The sequence below is a fragment of the Heptranchias perlo genome, chromosome 17 (genome assembly GCF_035084215.1).
Source record: "Heptranchias perlo isolate sHepPer1 chromosome 17, sHepPer1.hap1, whole genome shotgun sequence".
Taxonomy (NCBI): Eukaryota; Metazoa; Chordata; class Chondrichthyes; order Hexanchiformes; family Hexanchidae; genus Heptranchias; species Heptranchias perlo.
Window position 1 is genome coordinate 47,758,087 of NC_090341.1, and position 21,558 is coordinate 47,779,644.

General features: G+C 51.6%; 1 protein-coding gene across 6 annotated transcripts in view; it reads right to left on the reverse strand.

The window, feature by feature from the left end:
- The window catches only part of itpr1b (inositol 1,4,5-trisphosphate receptor, type 1b), a 439,399-nt gene that overhangs the window by 181,946 nt on the left and 235,895 nt on the right, over window positions 1-21,558 (reverse strand). For 4 of the 6 annotated variants that reach the window (XM_067998943.1, XM_067998944.1, XM_067998945.1 and 1 more), the window contains exon 39: window positions 13,932-13,967. The exons of the other annotated variants lie outside the window; for them this stretch is intronic. In XM_067998943.1, the coding sequence (XP_067855044.1) occupies window positions 13,932-13,967 (36 nt within the window). The remainder of the gene's footprint in view (window positions 1-13,931; window positions 13,968-21,558) is intronic. 6 annotated transcript variants of the gene reach the window in all.

Genomic DNA, 21,558 nt, shown 5'->3' on the forward strand with positions numbered 1-21,558 from the left:
TTCAAGTCATGACAAATCATTTAAAAAGGACCTAACCTCGGCTCAGCTCATAGCCCGCTCACCTCTGAAATTTAAGATCAAATTCAGCCCATCATACACTACAGTAGTTGTTAAAATCAACAAACCGAAAGCAATAATTGGTTTTAAATTAGTGATCTTTCTCAGAGGCCATGGAGAAGGGTTGTGTGCAAAATAGAAGAGTATCTTGGATGTAGTAGAGTTTGAGGTCAGGGATTAAAGGGTTAAATTATGAGGCCAGGTTGCACAAAGTTGGCTGTACTCGCTTGAGGGGGGGGGGGGGTGGGTGAGGAGTCGGGGGCGGGGGTGGGTGAGGAGTCGGGGGCGGGGGTGGGTGAGGAGTCGGGGGCGGGGGTGGGTGAGGAGTCGGGGGCGGGGGTGGGTGAGGAGTCGGGGGCGGGGGTGGGTGAGGAGTCGGGGGCGGGGGTGGGTGAGGAGTCGGGGGCGGGGGTGGGTGAGGAGTCGGGGGCGGGGGTGGGTGAGGAGTCGGGGGCGGGGGTGGGTGAGGAGTCGGGGGCGGGGGTGGGTGAGGAGTCGGGGGCGGGGGTGGGTGAGGAGTCGGGGGCGGGGGTGGGTGAGGAGTCGGGGGCGGGGGTGGGTGAGGAGTCGGGGGCGGGGGTGGGTGAGGAGTCGGGGGCGGGGGTGGGTGAGGAGTCGGGGGCGGGGGTGGGTGAGGAGTCGGGGGCGGGGGTGGGTGAGGAGTCGGGGGCGGGGGTGGGTGAGGAGTCGGGGGCGGGGGTGGGTGAGGAGTCGGGGGCGGGGGTGGGTGAGGAGTCGGGGGCGGGGGTGGGTGAGGAGTCGGGGGCGGGGGTGGGTGAGGAGTCGGGGGCGGGGGTGGGTGAGGAGTCGGGGGCGGGGGTGGGTGAGGAGTCGGGGGCGGGGGTGGGTGAGGAGTCGGGGGCGGGGGTGGGTGAGGAGTCGGGGGCGGGGGTGGGTGAGGAGTCGGGGGCGGGGGTGGGTGAGGAGTCGGGGGCGGGGGTGGGTGAGGAGTCGGGGGCGGGGGTGGGTGAGGAGTCGGGGGCGGGGGTGGGTGAGGAGTCGGGGGCGGGGGTGGGTGAGGAGTCGGGGGCGGGGGTGGGTGAGGAGTCGGGGGCGGGGGTGGGTGAGGAGTCGGGGGCGGGGGTGGGTGAGGAGTCGGGGGCGGGGGTGGGTGAGGAGTCGGGGGCGGGGGTGGGTGAGGAGTCGGGGGCGGGGGTGGGTGAGGAGTCGGGGGCGGGGGTGGGTGAGGAGTCGGGGGCGGGGGTGGGTGAGGAGTCGGGGGCGGGGGTGGGTGAGGAGTCGGGGGCGGGGGTGGGTGAGGAGTCGGGGGCGGGGGTGGGTGAGGAGTCGGGGGCGGGGGTGGGTGAGGAGTCGGGGGCGGGGGTGGGTGAGGAGTCGGGGGCGGGGGTGGGTGAGGAGTCGGGGGCGGGGGTGGGTGAGGAGTCGGGGGCGGGGGTGGGTGAGGAGTCGGGGGCGGGGGTGGGTGAGGAGTCGGGGGCGGGGGTGGGTGAGGAGTCGGGGGCGGGGGTGGGTGAGGAGTCGGGGGCGGGGGTGGGTGAGGAGTCGGGGGCGGGGGTGGGTGAGGAGTCGGGGGCGGGGGTGGGTGAGGAGTCGGGGGCGGGGGTGGGTGAGGAGTCGGGGGCGGGGGTGGGTGAGGAGTCGGGGGCGGGGGTGGGTGAGGAGTCGGGGGCGGGGGTGGGTGAGGAGTCGGGGGCGGGGGTGGGTGAGGAGTCGGGGGCGGGGGTGGGTGAGGAGTCGGGGGCGGGGGTGGGTGAGGAGTCGGGGGCGGGGGTGGGTGAGGAGTCGGGGGCGGGGGTGGGTGAGGAGTCGGGGGCGGGGGTGGGTGAGGAGTCGGGGGCGGGGGTGGGTGAGGAGTCGGGGGCGGGGGTGGGTGAGGAGTCGGGGGCGGGGGTGGGTGAGGAGTCGGGGGCGGGGGTGGGTGAGGAGTCGGGGGCGGGGGTGGGTGAGGAGTCGGGGGCGGGGGTGGGTGAGGAGTCGGGGGCGGGGGTGGGTGAGGAGTCGGGGGCGGGGGTGGGTGAGGAGTCGGGGGCGGGGGTGGGTGAGGAGTCGGGGGCGGGGGTGGGTGAGGAGTCGGGGGCGGGGGTGGGTGAGGAGTCGGGGGCGGGGGTGGGTGAGGAGTCGGGGGCGGGGGTGGGTGAGGAGTCGGGGGCGGGGGTGGGTGAGGAGTCGGGGGCGGGGGTGGGTGAGGAGTCGGGGGCGGGGGTGGGTGAGGAGTCGGGGGCGGGGGTGGGTGAGGAGTCGGGGGCGGGGGTGGGTGAGGAGTCGGGGGCGGGGGTGGGTGAGGAGTCGGGGGCGGGGGTGGGTGAGGAGTCGGGGGCGGGGGTGGGTGAGGAGTCGGGGGCGGGGGTGGGTGAGGAGTCGGGGGCGGGGGTGGGTGAGGAGTCGGGGGCGGGGGTGGGTGAGGAGTCGGGGGCGGGGGTGGGTGAGGAGTCGGGGGCGGGGGTGGGTGAGGAGTCGGGGGCGGGGGTGGGTGAGGAGTCGGGGGCGGGGGTGGGTGAGGAGTCGGGGGCGGGGGTGGGTGAGGAGTCGGGGGCGGGGGTGGGTGAGGAGTCGGGGGCGGGGGTGGGTGAGGAGTCGGGGGCGGGGGTGGGTGAGGAGTCGGGGGCGGGGGTGGGTGAGGAGTCGGGGGCGGGGGTGGGTGAGGAGTCGGGGGCGGGGGTGGGTGAGGAGTCGGGGGCGGGGGTGGGTGGGGAGTCGGGGGCGGGGGTGGGTGGGGAGTCGGGGGCGGGGGTGGGTGGGGAGTCGGGGGCGGGGGTGGGTGGGGAGTCGGGGGCGGGGGTGGGTGGGGAGTCGGGGGCGGGGGTGGGTGGGGAGTCGGGGGCGGGGGTGGGTGGGGAGTCGGGGGCGGGGGTGGGTGGGGAGTCGGGGGCGGGGGTGGGTGGGGAGTCGGGGGCGGGGGTGGGTGGGGAGTCGGGGGCGGGGGTGGGTGGGGAGTCGGGGGCGGGGGTGGGTGGGGAGTCGGGGGCGGGGGTGGGTGGGGAGTCGGGGGCGGGGGTGGGTGGGGAGTCGGGGGCGGGGGTGGGTGGGGAGTCGGGGGCGGGGGTGGGTGGGGAGTCGGGGGCGGGGGTGGGTGGGGAGTCGGGGGCGGGGGTGGGTGGGGAGTCGGGGGCGGGGGTGGGTGGGGAGTCGGGGGCGGGGGTGGGTGGGGAGTCGGGGGCGGGGGTGGGTGGGGAGTCGGGGGCGGGGGTGGGTGGGGAGTCGGGGGCGGGGGTGGGTGGGGAGTCGGGGGCGGGGGTGGGTGGGGAGTCGGGGGCGGGGGTGGGTGGGGAGTCGGGGGCGGGGGTGGGTGGGGAGTCGGGGGCGGGGGTGGGTGGGGAGTCGGGGGCGGGGGTGGGTGGGGAGTCGGGGGCGGGGGTGGGTGGGGAGTCGGGGGCGGGGGTGGGTGGGGAGTCGGGGGCGGGGGTGGGTGGGGAGTCGGGGGCGGGGGTGGGTGGGGAGTCGGGGGCGGGGGTGGGTGGGGAGTCGGGGGCGGGGGTGGGTGGGGAGTCGGGGGCGGGGGTGGGTGGGGAGTCGGGGGCGGGGGTGGGTGGGGAGTCGGGGGCGGGGGTGGGTGGGGAGTCGGGGGCGGGGGTGGGTGGGGAGTCGGGGGCGGGGGTGGGTGGGGAGTCGGGGGCGGGGGTGGGTGGGGAGTCGGGGGCGGGGGTGGGTGGGGAGTCGGGGGCGGGGGTGGGTGGGGAGTCGGGGGCGGGGGTGGGTGGGGAGTCGGGGGCGGGGGGGGGTGGGGAGTCGGGGGCGGGGGGGGGTGGGGAGTCGGGGGCGGGGGGGGGGGGAGTCGGGGGCGGGGGGGGGGAGTCGGGGGCGGGGGGGGGGGAGTCGGGGGCGGGGGGTGGGGAGTCGGGGGCGGGGGTGGGGAGTCGGGGGCGGGGGTGGGGAGTCGGGGGCGGGGGTGAGGAGTCGGGGGCGGGGGTGAGGAGTCGGGGGCGGGGGTGAGGAGTCGGGGGCGGGGGTGAGGAGTCGGGGGCGGGGGTGAGGAGTCGGGGGCGGGGGTGAGGAGTCGGGGGCGGGGGTGAGGAGTCGGGGGCGGGGGTGAGGAGTCGGGGGCGGGGGTGAGGAGTCGGGGGCGGGGGTGAGGAGTCGGGGGCGGGGGTGAGGAGTCGGGGGCGGGGGTGAGGAGTCGGGGGCGGGGGTGAGGAGTCGGGGGCGGGGGTGAGGAGTCGGGGGCGGGGGTGAGGAGTCGGGGGCGGGGGTGAGGAGTCGGGGGCGGGGGTGAGGAGTCGGGGGCGGGGGTGAGGAGTCGGGGGCGGGGGTGAGGAGTCGGGGGCGGGGGTGAGGAGTCGGGGGCGGGGGTGAGGAGTCGGGGGCGGGGGTGAGGAGTCGGGGGCGGGGGTGAGGAGTCGGGGGCGGGGGTGAGGAGTCGGGGGCGGGGGTGAGGAGTCGGGGGCGGGGGTGAGGAGTCGGGGGCGGGGGTGAGGAGTCGGGGGCGGGGGTGAGGAGTCGGGGGCGGGGGTGAGGAGTCGGGGGCGGGGGTGAGGAGTCGGGGGCGGGGGTGAGGAGTCGGGGGCGGGGGTGAGGAGTCGGGGGCGGGGGTGAGGAGTCGGGGGCGGGGGTGAGGAGTCGGGGGCGGGGGTGAGGAGTCGGGGGCGGGGGTGAGGAGTCGGGGGCGGGGGTGAGGAGTCGGGGGCGGGGGTGAGGAGTCGGGGGCGGGGGTGAGGAGTCGGGGGCGGGGGTGAGGAGTCGGGGGCGGGGGTGAGGAGTCGGGGGCGGGGGTGAGGAGTCGGGGGCGGGGGTGAGGAGTCGGGGGCGGGGGTGAGGAGTCGGGGGCGGGGGTGAGGAGTCGGGGGCGGGGGTGAGGAGTCGGGGGCGGGGGTGAGGAGTCGGGGGCGGGGGTGAGGAGTCGGGGGCGGGGGTGAGGAGTCGGGGGCGGGGGTGAGGAGTCGGGGGCGGGGGTGAGGAGTCGGGGGCGGGGGTGAGGAGTCGGGGGCGGGGGTGAGGAGTCGGGGGCGGGGGTGAGGAGTCGGGGGCGGGGGTGAGGAGTCGGGGGCGGGGGTGAGGAGTCGGGGGCGGGGGTGAGGAGTCGGGGGCGGGGGTGAGGAGTCGGGGGCGGGGGTGAGGAGTCGGGGGCGGGGGTGAGGAGTCGGGGGCGGGGGTGAGGAGTCGGGGGCGGGGGTGAGGAGTCGGGGGCGGGGGTGAGGAGTCGGGGGCGGGGGTGAGGAGTCGGGGGCGGGGGTGAGGAGTCGGGGGCGGGGGTGAGGAGTCGGGGGCGGGGGTGAGGAGTCGGGGGCGGGGGTGAGGAGTCGGGGGCGGGGGTGAGGAGTCGGGGGCGGGGGTGAGGAGTCGGGGGCGGGGGTGAGGAGTCGGGGGCGGGGGTGAGGAGTCGGGGGCGGGGGTGAGGAGTCGGGGGCGGGGGGGAGGAGTCGGGGGCGGGGGGGAGGAGTCGGGGGCGGGGGGGAGGAGTCGGGGGCGGGGGTGAGGAGTCGGGGGCGGGGGGAAGAGGGGGTGAGGAGTCGGGGGGGAGGGGTCAGGGCAGGGGGCGAGAGAGGAAATGGAGAGGCATAAGAGGAAGTGAGGGCATTGAGTTCCTGGGCTGGTTTCTGTAGCAGGAGCTTCTGTCAGCACGCCAGGCAGCTGCCACTTTGCTTCACGGCTCGGATGTGTGAGGGTGCTGACAACAGCAAAGCGCATTCATTAGCGTTGTAGCTTTCTACCATTTTCTATGTGCCGTCTTAGAGGTAATTTCATGCCCATCATTCAGTGAAATCACAAGAAAGGCCAAGTCTGAGAAAACAAGTTAGTCTGTTTAGTTTGGTTTAATCCCTTGAACTTTGCACCTGCAATCAGAACCCATAAAATAGACATTTTTAGGTAGCAAATTCACCCCACAAAGCAAATATTAACACCATCTCATTTAACACAAGTGAAAGAAATCCTGAATTGGAAGTATTCCCAGACTAAAAGGAAGCCTGGCTATTTGTACCTCCAGTCTGGAAAAGACCCATCACTGCAGCTGTGAACCAGGATCTTCGCTGTGTGTCAGGTGAAGGTTAAAAGTTTAGAACATTACCAGGAAATGCAGCGCTTCTAACAATAGAGCAGGGACATGAAATATGAGGAAGAGATTTCTGTTGAGATGCAATAGGTTAGAAGTTTGTTCCCTTTCCTCCCACTCCCAATTTCATGGAAAAACAGTCAATTTTCCCACAGATTAGCTCGACCATGTCTCTCCTTTAAATGCGTCTGATTTAATTCCTTTAATGCAACAATTCATCAAAACATTTTTTTTTAAAAAAGGAGGCTGTGTGTCAAGATTTCACACAAGTAAAGACTTATCTTTCACAAAAGATTGTCTCCCCTTCCCCTTCCCCCCCCCCCCCCCTTCCAAAAGGTGGTCCACAAAAAAGCAGGAAGGTCAGCCGTGGCTCAGTGGTGGCACTCTCGCCCGAATCAGAAGGTTGTGGGTTCAAGCCCCACGCCAGAGACTTCAGCACAAAATCCAGGCTGACACTCCAGTACAGTACTGGGGGTGTGCTGCAATGTCGAAGCTGCCATCTTTTGGATGTTGAGCCAAGGCCTCTCAGGTAGACGTAAAAGATCCTGTGGCACTATTTCGAAGAGCAGGGGAGTTCTCTCCAGTGTCCTGGCCAATATTTATCCCTCAACCAACAACTAAAAACAGACCATCTGGTCATTATCACATTGCTGTTTGTGGGATCTTGCTGGGTGCACATTGCCTGCTGCGTTTCTCCTACTTTACAACAGTTTCTACACTTCAAAAGTACTTCACTGGCTGTAAAGCGCATTGGGATGTCCTGAGATTGTGAAAGGTGCTGTATAAACACAATTTTTTTTCTTTCATGTGGCATATTCCAGTGAGTCAGAATGGCGAACACTCCCTGGTACTTGAAACAGATGACCTGGTGAGGAGCAACATATTCTCACTGCTTAAGCTGCTGGGTCACTCCCACTTTTACTCAGTTTTGACACAGGTTAAAGAAAGAACTGATTTTTCTTCTAATGGCAAACATCCCATTACGACTCTGTTTAGAGACGTCTATCGGTATTTTACTATCTTACTGATCAACAAACAAGGCAATTCACAGAGTTCAATGCCCTCTGTGCAGAATACAGTTCAATCTTTCAGGAGGAAAGTAGCTCTGCATTACTGTAAGGATTCTGACACTCCTTTCATTGGAAGGGGTTCAGTAATTATGTCTTTTCTCCTCGGTGCCAAACTGTCTTATTTATTTTGCAGGATGGATTTAGCAGGCAGGGGAAAGCTGCACAAGTATGATTACCATTCAGTCAGAAGCACCAGGCAGCAATGAGACTAGGTCATTTCTGCTATGAGAACTAACAGGGAGCTCTTGACATCAGAAGCAACACTGTAGCATAAAGAACTTGCATTTCTATAGCGCCTTTCACGCCCTCAAGATGTTCCAAAGCGCTTTACAGCTAACAAAGTACTTTTGAAGTGAACTTACTGTTGCAATGTAGGAGATGCAGCAGCCATTTTGCGCACAGCAAGGTCCCACAAACAGCAATGTGATAATGACCAAATAATCAGTTTTAGTGATGTTTGTTGAGGGATAAATATCAGCCAGGACACCAGGAAGAACTCCCCTGCTCTTCTTCAAATAGTGACATGGGATCGTTTCTGTCCACCTGAGAGGGCAGATAGGGCCTCAGTTTAATGTCTCACCCGTAAGATGGTACCTCTGACAGTGCAGCACTCCCTCAGTAACTGCACTGAAATGCCAGCCTGGATTATGTGCTCAAATCTGTGGAGTGGGACTTCATCCCCGACTTTCTGATTCAGAGGTAAGAATGCTACCACTGAGCACAAGATAAGGGGTCGGCCATTTAGGACTGAGACGAGGAAAAATTTCTTCACTCAAGAGGGTTGTGAATCTTCGGAATTCTCTACCCCAGAGGGCTGTGCATGCTCAGTCGTTGAATATATTCAAGACTGAGATCGATAGATTTTTGGACTCTAAGGGAATCAAGAGATATGGGAATCGGGCAGGAAAGTGGAGTTGAGGTTGAAGATCAGCCATGATCTTACTGCATGGCGGAGCAGGCTCGAGGGGCCGTATGGCCTACTCTTGCTCCTACTTCTTACGTTCTTATGTTCTGCATAAACACAATTAAAATATCAGGTTGCAAACTGGTAAACCGATGTGATTTTTTTGAGGAAGGACAAAGCCATTGTCAGATTGGCTCAATTTGTAGTACTTTCACCCTGGTCAGAAGGTCATAGGATCAAACCCATCCATACGACTTGAGCACATAATCTAGCCTGATGTTTCAGTGCAGTGCTGAGGAGTGCCGAATTGTCAGAGGTGCTCTCTTTCAGATAAGACATTAAACCGGGATACTGTCTGTCTGTTCAGATGGATGTGAAAGATCCCACGGCACTAGTGGAAGAGGGGCAGGATGTCTTGGCCAATATTCTTCCCTCAACCAACACCATCAAAAACAAAACAGGTCATGCATTCATCTGTTGTTTGTGGGACCTTGCTGTGCACACATTCACTGCCACATCGTGTGACATCAAAACTACAGCACAGCTACAAGCTATTCGGCCCAACTGGTCTATGCCGGCGTTTATGCTCCACACGATCCTCCTCCCTCCCTACTTCATGTAATCCTATTGGGATACCCCTCTATTCCTTTCTCCCTCGTGCTCATCGAGTTTCCCCTTAAATGCATCTATACTATTTGCCTCAACTACTCCTTGTGGTAGTGCGTTCCACATTCTTACCACTTTTTGGGTAAAGAAATTTCTCCTGAATTCCCTACTGGATTTATTAGCGACTATTTTATATTTATGACTTCCAGTTTTGGACTCCCTCACAAGTAGAAACATTTTGTCTCTGTCTACCCTATCAAACCCTTTCAATGTCTTAAATACTTCTCAGGTCACCCCTCAGCCTTCTCTTTTCTAGAGAAAAGAGTCCCAACCTGTTCAGCCTTTCCTGATAAGGATATCCTCTCCATTCTGGTATCATCCCTATGAATCTTTTTTGCACCCTTTCCAATGCCTCTATATCCTTATTATAATTTAGAGACTATAACTGTGCAGAATACTCCAAGTGTGGTCAAACCAAGGTTCAATACAAATTTAATATAACTTCTTTGCTTTTCAATTCTACCCCTCTAGAAATGAACCCCAGTGCTTGATTTGCCTTTTTAATGGCCTTACTAACCTGCGTCGCTGCTTTTAGTGATTTGTGTATCTGTGCCCCGAGATCCCTTTGCTCCTCTATCCCATTTAGACTCTTATTATCCAAGCAGTATGTGGACTCCTTATTCTTCCTACCAAAATGCACCTCATCACACTCACCCATATTGAAATTTATTTGCCAATTACTTGCCCATTCAGCAAGTTTATTAATGTTCTCTTGTATTTTGACACGTTCTTCCTTTGTATTAACTACACCCCCTAATTTGGTGACAGCCGCAAATTTTGAAATTGTACTTCCAATTCCCGAATCCAAATCATTAATGTAAATTGTGAAGAGCAGTGGTCCCAGCACCGATCTCTGTGGGCACGATTTCCCACCTTTTGCAAGTCTGAGTAGCTACATGCACCTACAAAACAACAGTGTCTACACCTGAGAAGTAATAATTGACCATGTATTTGCTTTGGGATGTCCTGAGAATGTGATAGCAGGCTACAAAAAAAAAATGCAACTTCTTTCTTTCTAACTTCCTCAAAATGGCAGAAGAATCATTAGTTTCTCTGCTCACAGTCTTTCTAAATGTATTCCCCACTGATTCTGATAGGTTCAGCCAGGACTGAGGAGGCACACTCCAGGCCTACCCTTCCCATTATCAGTAAATATATTTCAAGAAAATATCAGCCAGGCTTCACGGACAAACCCTAAATTGGAAGGGGCTATGTATATGCATATAAAACACAGCCTGGGCTCCCCATCCAACAATTCTAGTAGATGTGCACATGTTGTCTCAGGTCAGGGCTGGATCAGCTTTGGATGGCACAGGCCCCACAGTCAAACTCGGCTGTAAGACCATCCTGTAGCTCCACTCCCCGCCTGCAGCACTCACTATCCAGGCTCATGCATGATGAGCAGGTACTTGGGAAAATAATTGGATCAGCAGCTGTGATATTGTACCCTGATATCAATAGGGTTGCCAACCCTCCAGGATTGACCAGGAGGCTCCAGGAATTAAAGGTTAATCTCCAGGACACTGCCGCAAACAACCCAGGAGAAAAATCATAGGGGCATTAAAAAAAAGTGGTGGTTTTTAAAATTTTCTTTGAACTCTTTTTGTTTGTTAGCTCTGAAAATGCTGGCGATGGGGAAAAAGGCTGATTGACTGTCAGTCAAGAATCATCCAATCGGCGTGGGAAGGTGGGGCAATGTGAGGATGGACATGTCGGGCGACCAATGACAGAAGGGTGGGGACTGGGTGGTTGGAGACAGGAGGTCATATGATGAAACCTCCAGGAATACGTCCAACCAGAGTTGGCAACCCTAGATATCAGTCACCATCTTCAAGAGCGGAGAGGTGGGGAGTAAATCTACAGGTAAATTGAAGGAACAAAGAAAAAGGGTTCAAGATTTTCACGATGAAAGTCATTCAACTTTTCCTTCCCTTTAAGAGGCCTGGTTTAATTTGTTGTTTGTTAACCAGAGAACGGAGCAACCAGGAACTGCATCCAACTGGTGACATTCGTGATTCAGTTGCAATCGTCAACTTTGCAGGAGTGTTCATTTGGATTAACAGTGAATTAAAAAAGAAATGAAATTCTGATCTCTATTATAGTACTAGAATCTCTTGACGATGGGGAAGAGAAGAGGAAAACAACAAAAAAATATTGGCAGGTGAGCACTTGGCTTGCTCAGTGGAAGCACCCTTCTTGTTGTCATGGAGATGTACTGATGCCTGTCATGCAGAAAAAGTGTCTAATTCCCAGATCAGCTTGTGGCTCAAACAGTTAGCGTCACAGTAGGGTTCAGCAGCAAAGGACCTTAAGGAAAACACCCACTCCCAGGAAAACATACGCTTCATTGCTTACAGTAAGTCAAGCATAAAAAAAGCTACTTGGCCTCGCCGTTGGCACTGCAATTTATTAAAGAGTACCTCGGCTTACGTACGTAAGCATTTGACAGCCTAAACTTCCCACCTCATTCTGCACGGCATTGCCAATGCATCACAGTAAAGAGCTCTGTACTCCCTCCCTCCCCACACACACACACATCCACTGGCAATTACTGCTGAAGGTCACACATCAGCTGAGGGGCCAGAATTCCAGGAAACAAGCTGAGCTTATGTAACTGCATGACAAAACGTTGGCAGACGCCCAAGAATCGTGCAGTTAGCAGGGGGAGAAAGTAGGACAACCTTCAGCAGTTACATCAGGACTCTGTTTGTTTCCCCCTGCAGAGGAGAGAGAGAGAGAGAGAGAGAGAGAGAGAAATAGAGAGATATAGAGATAGATAGCTTCAACAACTTGGGGATAAGGTGAATAGTCTGCACCAGCTAGAAACGCTTTGAAATTTAGGCAGCGGTCAGCATGTGATTTGAAGGGGGGTGGGGGGGGGGGGGGGAAAGAGGAAAGAAAGAGTGTGTGTGGTGTGTTATCCTGTGCATGTGACTTTGGTGCTCTAATCTGCACCTGTAGGTTTAAATTTCTGCCTTTGATCAAGGTCCAAACATCCTTCTCAGCTGCTAACGAGATAAGAAAAGACACCTACAGGGATCCATTTCCCTTCTGCAATTGTTAAGAGGTCCAACTAGTGTCAACACACATGCCATTATGTAAACCGCCCAAAGCCACCGTTTGCAGTGACTGAAATCGGGACGCAGAGCAGAATTTCCAGTCTCTCAGCTTCATCCCTTGCCACCTAATGCTAGTGATAAGCCTTCCACATGGACCTCATGTGAACCTATAGGCAAGAGCCGTCTCCTTAATTTAGGACTGTCAATCCTTTTTTACACCTCATTAAACAACAGCTAATCTAGCAGACTAGACCTTTGCACAAGTCATTAGTTACTAGCTGCACAAAGTTGTTCTGGGCACAAATAGTCCTTGTTAACTTTTCAACTTATGTTTCAGCTGAGAAATTGGTTGCTTTGTTCTAGTACATAGTTAACCTGTAGGTTGGGCTCATGGCATCTGGTTTTGATCATTTTTAACCATAGCCAAGGCCTCCCCCCACCACAAACTATGACTTTTACAACCACATTTCTTTTCAAAAACGACAAATACTGGGGTATAAATTAATCTTGGGCCAGCAGCGCAAATCGGGCGATAGTGAAATGGCAGCCTGCTTTGCAATTCCGCCCTCTTTTCCAAATGGAAAAGAAAATCAGGTGGAACGCAAAACAGGCTGCCGATTTGCTATCACCCGTTTCGCACTCCCATCGAAGATTAATTTGTTACCCACTGACTCAGCGCACCCATTACAAACAAGCGAAGGGCCTGCAACAGTGAGAGGCCTAGAGCATTGACTAAGCACATTTATAACAATCAGAAGTCCTGTAACTATGACTGAGCAGGCCTCTTACGGACAAATTAAGTATTTGCCAATCAGTGCCACCTTAATAAAACATAACTTCGCGAAAAGGAGGTGCAAACTGAATAAATGAGTGATTCCTTGAAAGAAAACTAACTAGTCAGGGAAACCAAAGGAAAACAAAGATAACAAAACCTGAAATTTTTTTAAAAATTAAAAATATATACTTAAGAATTTAAAAATGGGAAAAGCCTGATTTTCAGTGCAAAAAGACAGACCACAAAAGAACTCACCTTCCCCAGGAAAAAAAAATCTAATGTTTGCACGAATGGAATAAGTTAATCCTTCCGTTTATATAGCAACTTATCACGTCACAATTCAAAGCGCTTCATATAGTGAATTAATATTACACTGCTGTGACTCTTGCATTGGTAAACTCTCGTGAGCTGTCACCATGGCAACACTAAGCTGGAACTGTTTTGGCTTCTCCCAAGAAGCAACACTTGGCGTTTCCAACCGATACATCCGTATTGATGAAGCAGCTTCACAGAGGAACAGATAGCTTGTAATGAGTAACAAGGTTGTAACTCAAGCAAGGGGCTCATATGACGTCACAGAAGCTTCGCCGGGTTCATGAATGCCAATGGAATCTCAAGATGAGATTACAGCTTCCAAGCCACTGAAGCTCAAAATACTCAAAGCCTTTTCAACAATGCGTGACACAGAATGCCATGAAGGGACAAGTGTGATAGAGCAGTAAAACCAATACCAATAGACCAAAAATAAAACCTGGCATCATGTGACAGGTACCATATTACCAGTAATGTGCAGATTCCTATTCAATAAACTGTTCAGTAAATTACAGTCTGTCACAAACATCCTAAATGGATACTCCCAAATACACTAGAGTTCCTGATTGACTTTCCAACTTAGCTTTTTACCATTTCAGCAGGGCTAGAACACAGACATTAAACCCTCCATTTGCAGCTTGGCCGTTCAGTTTTGTTTGTGACTCCCTATCCTCAAATCTCCAGAAATTGAATGCCCGGCACCATTTGCATTTAGGAACAGGAGTAGGCTATTCAGCCCCTCATACCTGCTCCGCCATTCAATTAGATCACGTCTGATCTGTACCTTCCATAAAAAATTCATTCTTGGGATATGGGCGTCGCTGGCAAGCCCAGCATTTATTGCCCATCCTTAGTGTACCTCAAACTCCATTTACCGCCTTAATTCCACATTCCTCGATACCCTTACCTAACGACAATTTTTTTTTAAACAAAGAATTGGTGGAAATGTGCTCGAGAGGCCAGGGTTCAGCACTGAAAAGGGGCTTCACTGGCTTGATGTACCAATGACCAGCAAGAGGGTGGCACCTGCTACTCCAAAATAACATTGTAAGAAGACAACCACACAGTAGGCAGAAGCACTATGGCAGCAAGACTAGAGCAAAGAGCAATGGCGTAAAAAGTGTAAATAAAAATGGTCAACCTCTGCCACATCCAATTCATCATCAAATGCAATGAGCTGTAGAAAGAAGAGAGAAAAAAACAAGGCAGTTGAGAGCAAGAATCATTAGTACACAGGTCGATGCACATCTTTAACTTAAAATGAAGGTTAGATCAAGTTTAGTTGAAGCTTAGTGAATATTGTTTTGAGATCAGGAGTGCAAGAGCATTTCAGTCAAAACCGTCTTCTGGTTTCACAAAAGGCACTGGGATACAGAACTATACGTAAACACTGCGAATGGAGGGATGCTCATTTGAGTCGAAATGTAAATCCTTAAAGGTAAAACCACACCAGGCACTCTACAAACAGCAGTACTGCACCATCACCAGCCCAGCCAAGGACTCGCAGTTCGGAGCAATGACGTCAGATCGACTTAAACTTGACCTGCACCACCTGCTCTCGTTTGGCTGGAATTACACGTCATCAATCCCGCATATCGTTGGGTGGCTGCGATACAGTGGGGCAAAAGTGTATTTTCTGTTCAAATCCTGCCAGCTATCTAGTGTTCTAGTTAAAGAAATGAGACGATGAATCCAACTGTGGCTTAAAACGGCCAACATCATCTGATAAATCTTACATAAACCACCCGACACTCCCCTCCTCCCACCAACTATGGCTTTGAATATTAATAGTCATGTTTTTGAAGAAAATGTGCAGAAGGCAGGGCTTTGCCATGATTTTATTAAAGTGTAGGACAGTTTGTTTCAAAACGTTTATCCAACAAAGTCTTCAACTGGAAAGGCTTTAACCTCTGTTGTAAAATGACTTGTTACTCAAGTCAAGGCAGTCGTTGGCCTCGTTAAAAGTTACTGTTCTTGGACATTGCTCAGATTGAAAAACTAGGCAGGGAACTTTTCTGCTTGGCAGCGAGAAATTTAACAGTCACTTCAAAAGAAGTTAAGACACACTTTGTTAATGAGGGCCTGCATTTCCATTTGCTTATAGTGAAAGTTGCACAAAGTTCCCTCACAGACACAGACTTTAAAAGCATGTGCATTTAGATTAATAACCTGGTGTATACTTGAATATGTTATTCCATTGAACAACTAAATATTGATGCTACATGTCAGAATGGTTAAGTGTATGTTTGCACAGTACTGCTCAAGTTATCCACTTTTGGGGGGGTCTCCATCACAGTCTGCTCAAAATCTGCCCCCTAGTGGAATTCGATTTTCTTTTTTACTTCATGTCCAGACACCATGCTGAAGTTCATGTTAGGGTGGCACTACTCTCTTCATCTTAACCTCGCTTTTCTCTCCAGAGCTTGTGAGAAAAATAGAAGTGTTGATTCAAGTCAATTATTTTACCGATTAACTTTTATTAAGAGTTTGTTGGAGAGTCAACAATCTACTGTTGAGCAGGAATAGTGAATGTTGAGCACCAAACCTTGGAATTTACTCCAGGTAAAAGCATTTCATCAACCCACAGCACTGGTTTTACCACATTACTTTCCAGTCACATAGAAAAATTAAAGTACTTCCCCCTAGTTTTTCAAATTCCTCACACAATAGATGTAGCCTATCCACTGCTAAATCCACCTCTGAGGACAGCAATTGATTTCAGAAATGACTTGTGTAAATAATTTCATAAAATCATAGAAAGGTTACAGCACGGAAGGAGGCCATTCAGCCCATCGAGTCTGTGCCGGCTCTATGCAAGAGCAATCTAGCTAGTCCAACTCCCCTGGCCCTATCCCCGTAGCACTGCAAATTTTTTTTTCAAGTGCTTATCCAGTTCCCTTTTGAAAGCCATGATTGAATCGGCCTCCACCACGCCTCCTCAGGCAGTGCGTTCTAGATCCTAACTACTCGCTGTGTAAAAATGTTTTTCCTCAGGTCACCTTTGGTTCTTTTGCCAATCACCTTAAATCAATGTCCTCCGGAGTTCAACACTTCTGCCAACGGGAACAGTTTCTCTCCATCTATTCTGTCTGGACCCTTCATGATTTTAAATACCTCTGTCAAATCTCCTCTCAAACTTCTCTGTTCCAAGGAGAACAACCCCAGCTTCTCCAGTCTATCCACGTAACCAAAGTCCCTCATCCCTGGAATCATTCTAGTAAATCTCTTCTGCATCCTCTCTAAAGCCTTCACATCTTTCCTAAAGTGCGGTGCCCAGAACTGGACACAATACTCCAGTTGTGGTCAAACCAGTGTTTTATAAATGTTCATCATGACTTCCTTGCTTTTGTACTCTATGCCTCTATTTATAAAGCCCAGGATTCCGTATGCTTTCTTAACCTGCCCTGCCACCTTCAACAATTTGTGCACATATACCCCCAGATCCCTCTGTTTCTGTACCCCTTTTAGAATTGTGCCCTCTAGTTTATATTGCCTCTCCTCGTTCTTCCTACCAAAATGTATCACTTTGCATTTTTCTGCGTTAAATTTCATCTGCCACGTGTCTGCCCATGCCACCAACCTGTCTATATCCTCTTGAAGTCTATCACTATCCTCCTCACTGTTCACTACACTTCCAAGTTTTGTGTCATCTGCAAATTTTGAAATTGTGCTCTGTACTCCCAAGTCCAAGTCATTAATATATATCAAGAAAAGCAGAGGTCCCTGCACCGACCCCTGGGGAACACCACTGTATCCCTCCCTCCAGTCCGAAAAACAACCGTTCACCACTACTCTCTGCTTCCTGTTACTGAACCAATTTTGTATCCATGCTGCTGCCCCCTTTATTCCACGGGCTTCAATCTTAATGACAAGCCTATTATGCGGCACTTTATCACACTCCTTTTGAAAGTCCATATACACCTCATCAACTGCATTGCCCTCATCTACCCTCTCTGTTACCTCATCAAAAAACCATCAGGTTAGTTAAGCACGATTTGCCTTTCACAAATCCGGGCTGGCTTTCCCGAATCAATCCACACTCATCCAAGTGACTGTTAATTCTGTGCTGGATTATTGTTCCCAAAAGTTTCCCCACCACAGAGGTTAAACTGACTGGCCTGTAGTTGCTGGGTTTATCCTTACACCCTTTTTTGAACAAGGGTGTAACTTTTGCAATTCTCCAGTCCTCTGGCACCACCCCCGTATCTAAGGATGTCTGGAAGATTATGGCCAATACCTGTGCAATTTCCACCCTTACTTCCCTCAGCAACCTAGGATGCATCCCATCTGGACCGGGTGACTTATCTACTTTAAGTACAGCTAGCCTTTCTAGTACCTCCTCTATCAATTTTTAGCCCATCCAGTATCTCAACTCCATCTTCCTTTGCTGAGACTGAAGCAGCATCTTCTTCCTTGGTAAAGACAGATGCAAAGTACTCACTTAGTACCTCGGCCATGCCCTCTGCCTCCATGCATAGATCTCTTTTTTGGTCCCTGATCGGCCCCACCCCTCCTCTTACTACCAGTTTACAGTTTACATACCTATAGAAACTTTTGGATTCCCTTTTATGTTGGCCACCTTTCTATTCTCATACTCTCTCTTTGCCCCTCTTATTTCCTTTTTCACTTCCCCACTGAACTTTCTATATCTAGTCTGGTTCTCACTTGTGTCATCAACCTGAAATCTGTCATACGCCCATTTTTTCTGCTATATCTTACTCTCTCTCTCTTTTGTCATCCAAGGAGCTCTGGCTTTAGTTGCCCTACCTTTCTCCCGTGTGGGAATGTACCTAAACTATCTTCTCCTTAAAGGCCGCCCATTGTTCAATTACAGCTTTGCCTGCCAATCTTTGATTCCAATTTCCCCGGGCCGGATCTGTTCTCATCCCACTGAAATTGGCCCTCCTCCAATTGAGTATTTTTAATTTAGAGTGGTCCATGTCCTTTTCCATAGCTATTCTAAACCTTATGATACTATGATCGCTGTTCCCTAAATGTTCCCCGACTGACATTTGTTCCACTTGGCCCGTCTCATTCCCCAGAACCAGATCCAGCAATGCCTCCTTCCTCGTTGGGCCGGAAACATACTGATCAAGGAATTTCTCCTGAATACACTTCAGAAATTCCTCCCCCTCTTTGCCCCTTATAATACTATCCAAGTCTATATTAGGGTAGTTGAAGTCCCCTGTTATCACAACTCTATGGCTTTTGCACCTCTCTGTAATTTTTTGCAATTTAAATTAAAAATTCTGATAAATATCTAAAATGTCTGAGATAAGAGAAGTTTTATTCTAACATTAGCAGAAGCCCTGATCCTAGCATAAATTATATATTTACCAGAATTCAACCAGAAAAATAATCAGTGAGATGCAAAATGCCCAGTTTCCCTGTTGCATGTAGATATTTAAAATTAATGGCACCAACACAGCTCGCTCTTCAATCCCTATGCCAATGCAAAGGACCGTGTCAAGGTCCCCTCTCTCCTACAGATAAACTGGCCAAGCTATGAGACTTTCTCTGCAGATACCTAAAATGCAATCTCCTATTTAGGATCCTGATGATCCAGACTGCACAACAAGCATCTAAGGAACGATTTTCATATGGCAGAGTGACGTAAAGCCAGACAGCCATTAAAAAAAAGTTCAACATCAAAATCTAGATAACTCTGCAAAAAAAATAAAATGGACTCACTAAATGTCTAAAAATGAAGTTCTCCACGTACCATGGGTTTTGATCTAAAGCCAATGTAGCCCATCTAGGATAAGAGGAAGACAGCAGAGAGAAGGAAGCAGGAGGAAAGGAGAAGGGTAGTTTCTAAGTCTTCAAAGAAGATGTTGTGTCATCCAATCGCATGACTCTTCCTATTTTTGTCCAATCGAGACAGTGCTCCTCTACCACCTCTTCAACCAGGAAGAGCTCATTTAGTACATTTAACAAAGATGATTCCTTGCCGCTTAAGTCTAATACATTCTTTATGCATTTCCCCAATCAAAACCAATTGTTTCTTTCCACAAGGTCGATTTGCCCCATGGCCACTTATTTTCTTCACATGACAGTCAGTCATTGTCTTATTTTCAGCATTAACACAAATCTTTATACACTTGGGAAGAATCAAGCCCCAACAGTGGAGAAGCAGAAGAAACTGAAATACAAAGAACTTAAATTTGAACAGTGAAAATATCATCTCTTTGGTGAGTGATCTCTTGATTCTCGAAGTAGCCCTGATCTTATGAGAAGTCACAGCACAGACCACATCTCTTCCGTGCTCCCAAGGTGCTTTTTTCCTTGGACTGTCTATGAAAAGCAGTCATGATGTGGAGATGCCGGTGATGGACTGGGGTTGACAATTGTAAACAATTTTACAACACCAAGTTATAGTCCGTGAAAAGCAGTGCAATGTTCTGGATGAAGCTCTTGTCCAATGCCTTCTAGCCTGGCGTGGGATCTCCATTCAAGTGTCGAAGACTTGTGCCAGTAATATTAGTGCTTGTGGTTTTGTAAAAACCCGGAGGTTCTGTTTCCACATGCCACAACCAGCTGACTAAATTTTCAGTAGGTTCAAGTTCTATGTCGATGTTGTAGCACAGGCATGAACAGATCTACACAAGTGCAACAGTGTTTTCTTAATGTTAAACATGGTAGGATGATGGAATGGTGAGTTCTACTTATAGTATTATCTTCAGAGGAGGTAATGGAACTGCTCCATCCCAATGCCATTTCAGGTAATGGCCATCAGCTAACAGGAAATCATTTGACTGATCCTTCTTAAGGCCAAAAGCACCAGAATGGTTAACAATTTTGAGATAAAGTGTACAACAGTGAATGAGGAAAATGACTATTCATCCCATCAAGCCACCTCTTTGAACAGTGCATTTACAACATTATAGACCATCCCCAACAATTTGAAAGCATCTCCCGAAGAAAGTGAGTAATGACAAGTCAAACTTTCGACAGGGGATGATGCTCAAATTTCTTCAACCCCTGAAAGTAAAAGAGGAAACGCCAGGAATTCAATTCAACACTAAGGTAATCAATATTCAATGCAAAGTTGTCATATTGCAAAGACGATATTCCCATTCCCATAGTGCATGTACTCACCTATTTATACACTTACTACCTTCAACCCAAGTTTTTAAATGAGGCATTTATTAACCTTGGTTTTAAAAAGGATTCAGCCAGAATAGCACCTACTATCTTTGATTGAAGTCTATTCCAGGTACCTACTGCTCTGTGGAAAGCAGGTTTCTGGATGTGCTAATGGTCTGCCAATTCTGTATTTATGTCTTCGTGTCCTCCAGTCAAAGTTTAACTTAAAGCTGATCAAAATTCCACATTACCCATCTCTCTTAGCATTTCATCAACCATCTCAACCTATTTTCTTCACCCCTCCAGTGAGCAAGTTCAATTACCATTGAACAGAAGCAGGCCATTGGGCCCATCATGTCCATACCATCTCTTCGCTTAGAGCAATCCTAAATTATTCCCAATGCTTTGCTGTCTCCCCTTCGCATTGTTTAGAATTTCCAAGTCCAGGAAGCAGTGTTATGTCTCCAATGCATGTCTCTGAAGGTAGGATACCCAAAATAGCACACAACACTCCAAAAATGGTCTCGATAATAAGGTACACAGAGTTAAAATAATCTGCTTCCACTGAAATACTTGAAGTGTAACACAGTAATTGATTGTCTTCACTGACATAGGCCTCACATTAGCTGAATATTTTCAGTTTATGATCAATAACCACAAACTTTTCCTTTCCAATTGCACTGGGTGTATGTTTCCAAGGCCAATGCGCAGTGCCGTATCCTTTTGCACATTAAACAGATGGGCTAAGGAACAGCAAAAAATTCAATTTATCCAGATTTGATGGGCAATCAATCTCCTTACATTGGTCATCAGCAAATTGGGATAATATTTTGAACAGTATCCACCTCCATATAGTTTTATGAAATGTAAAATTGCAGAATGTATCTTTAGGACTCCAGTTGTAGCCTCTCAAGTGCCTTGTACAAATTCAGCATCATTTCCTTGTGTTCTTTTTACAATCGGTCACGAATCCAGACATCAAAAGGGGTGCTTTTCTACAGAGCGACCTTCTGGGTGGAAGTAAACGTTGCTATAAAATACCTGATGAAGTTTAGTCTCAGATCAGAATCCAACAAACTCTGAAGGCAACAGTATTTTAAGGATCTTCACGCTGGTCTAGTGAAGACCAGAATTCCAGTCTACTAGAAGCCAGTTTGGAACATCAAATAAGAGTGAGGTTTTGGACTTTCTTCTCCATAATATCTTGACAATTGTCCAGCAGATGATGAACTTGGGTAAACAAACCTTCATTAAACGATGAGCATCCTTTATCAGTACTTAAAATACACAAATTATTCAATATGCTAAACAAGGTGGTCAAGTACTGCATCCACTTGTTTCTCCAAGGAATGTTACCAGGGACTTTGTGACATAAAGGCAGATATTTCCTCTTGGCGATATTTTCAGGGTTAAAACAGGTCTACCATATATAGTCTGGGTTGGGAGAGAATCCATATTCTGTAATGTAACCCCCGTGTAGATTCTGTGGAGATGGGCTGTTCTGCTTTCTTTTGAAATTATTCAACAAGATAATTGTTCAGCAAATGACAAGCCTCTCAGTCGATCCAGTGTTAGAAACAGTTAACTCTCATCACAGATGGAAGACAGAGTTATCATATAAGGCTGCTGACTTACCAGGAGTCCATGCCAGTAGGCAACCTGTTTTACAGCCTATGGAGGAC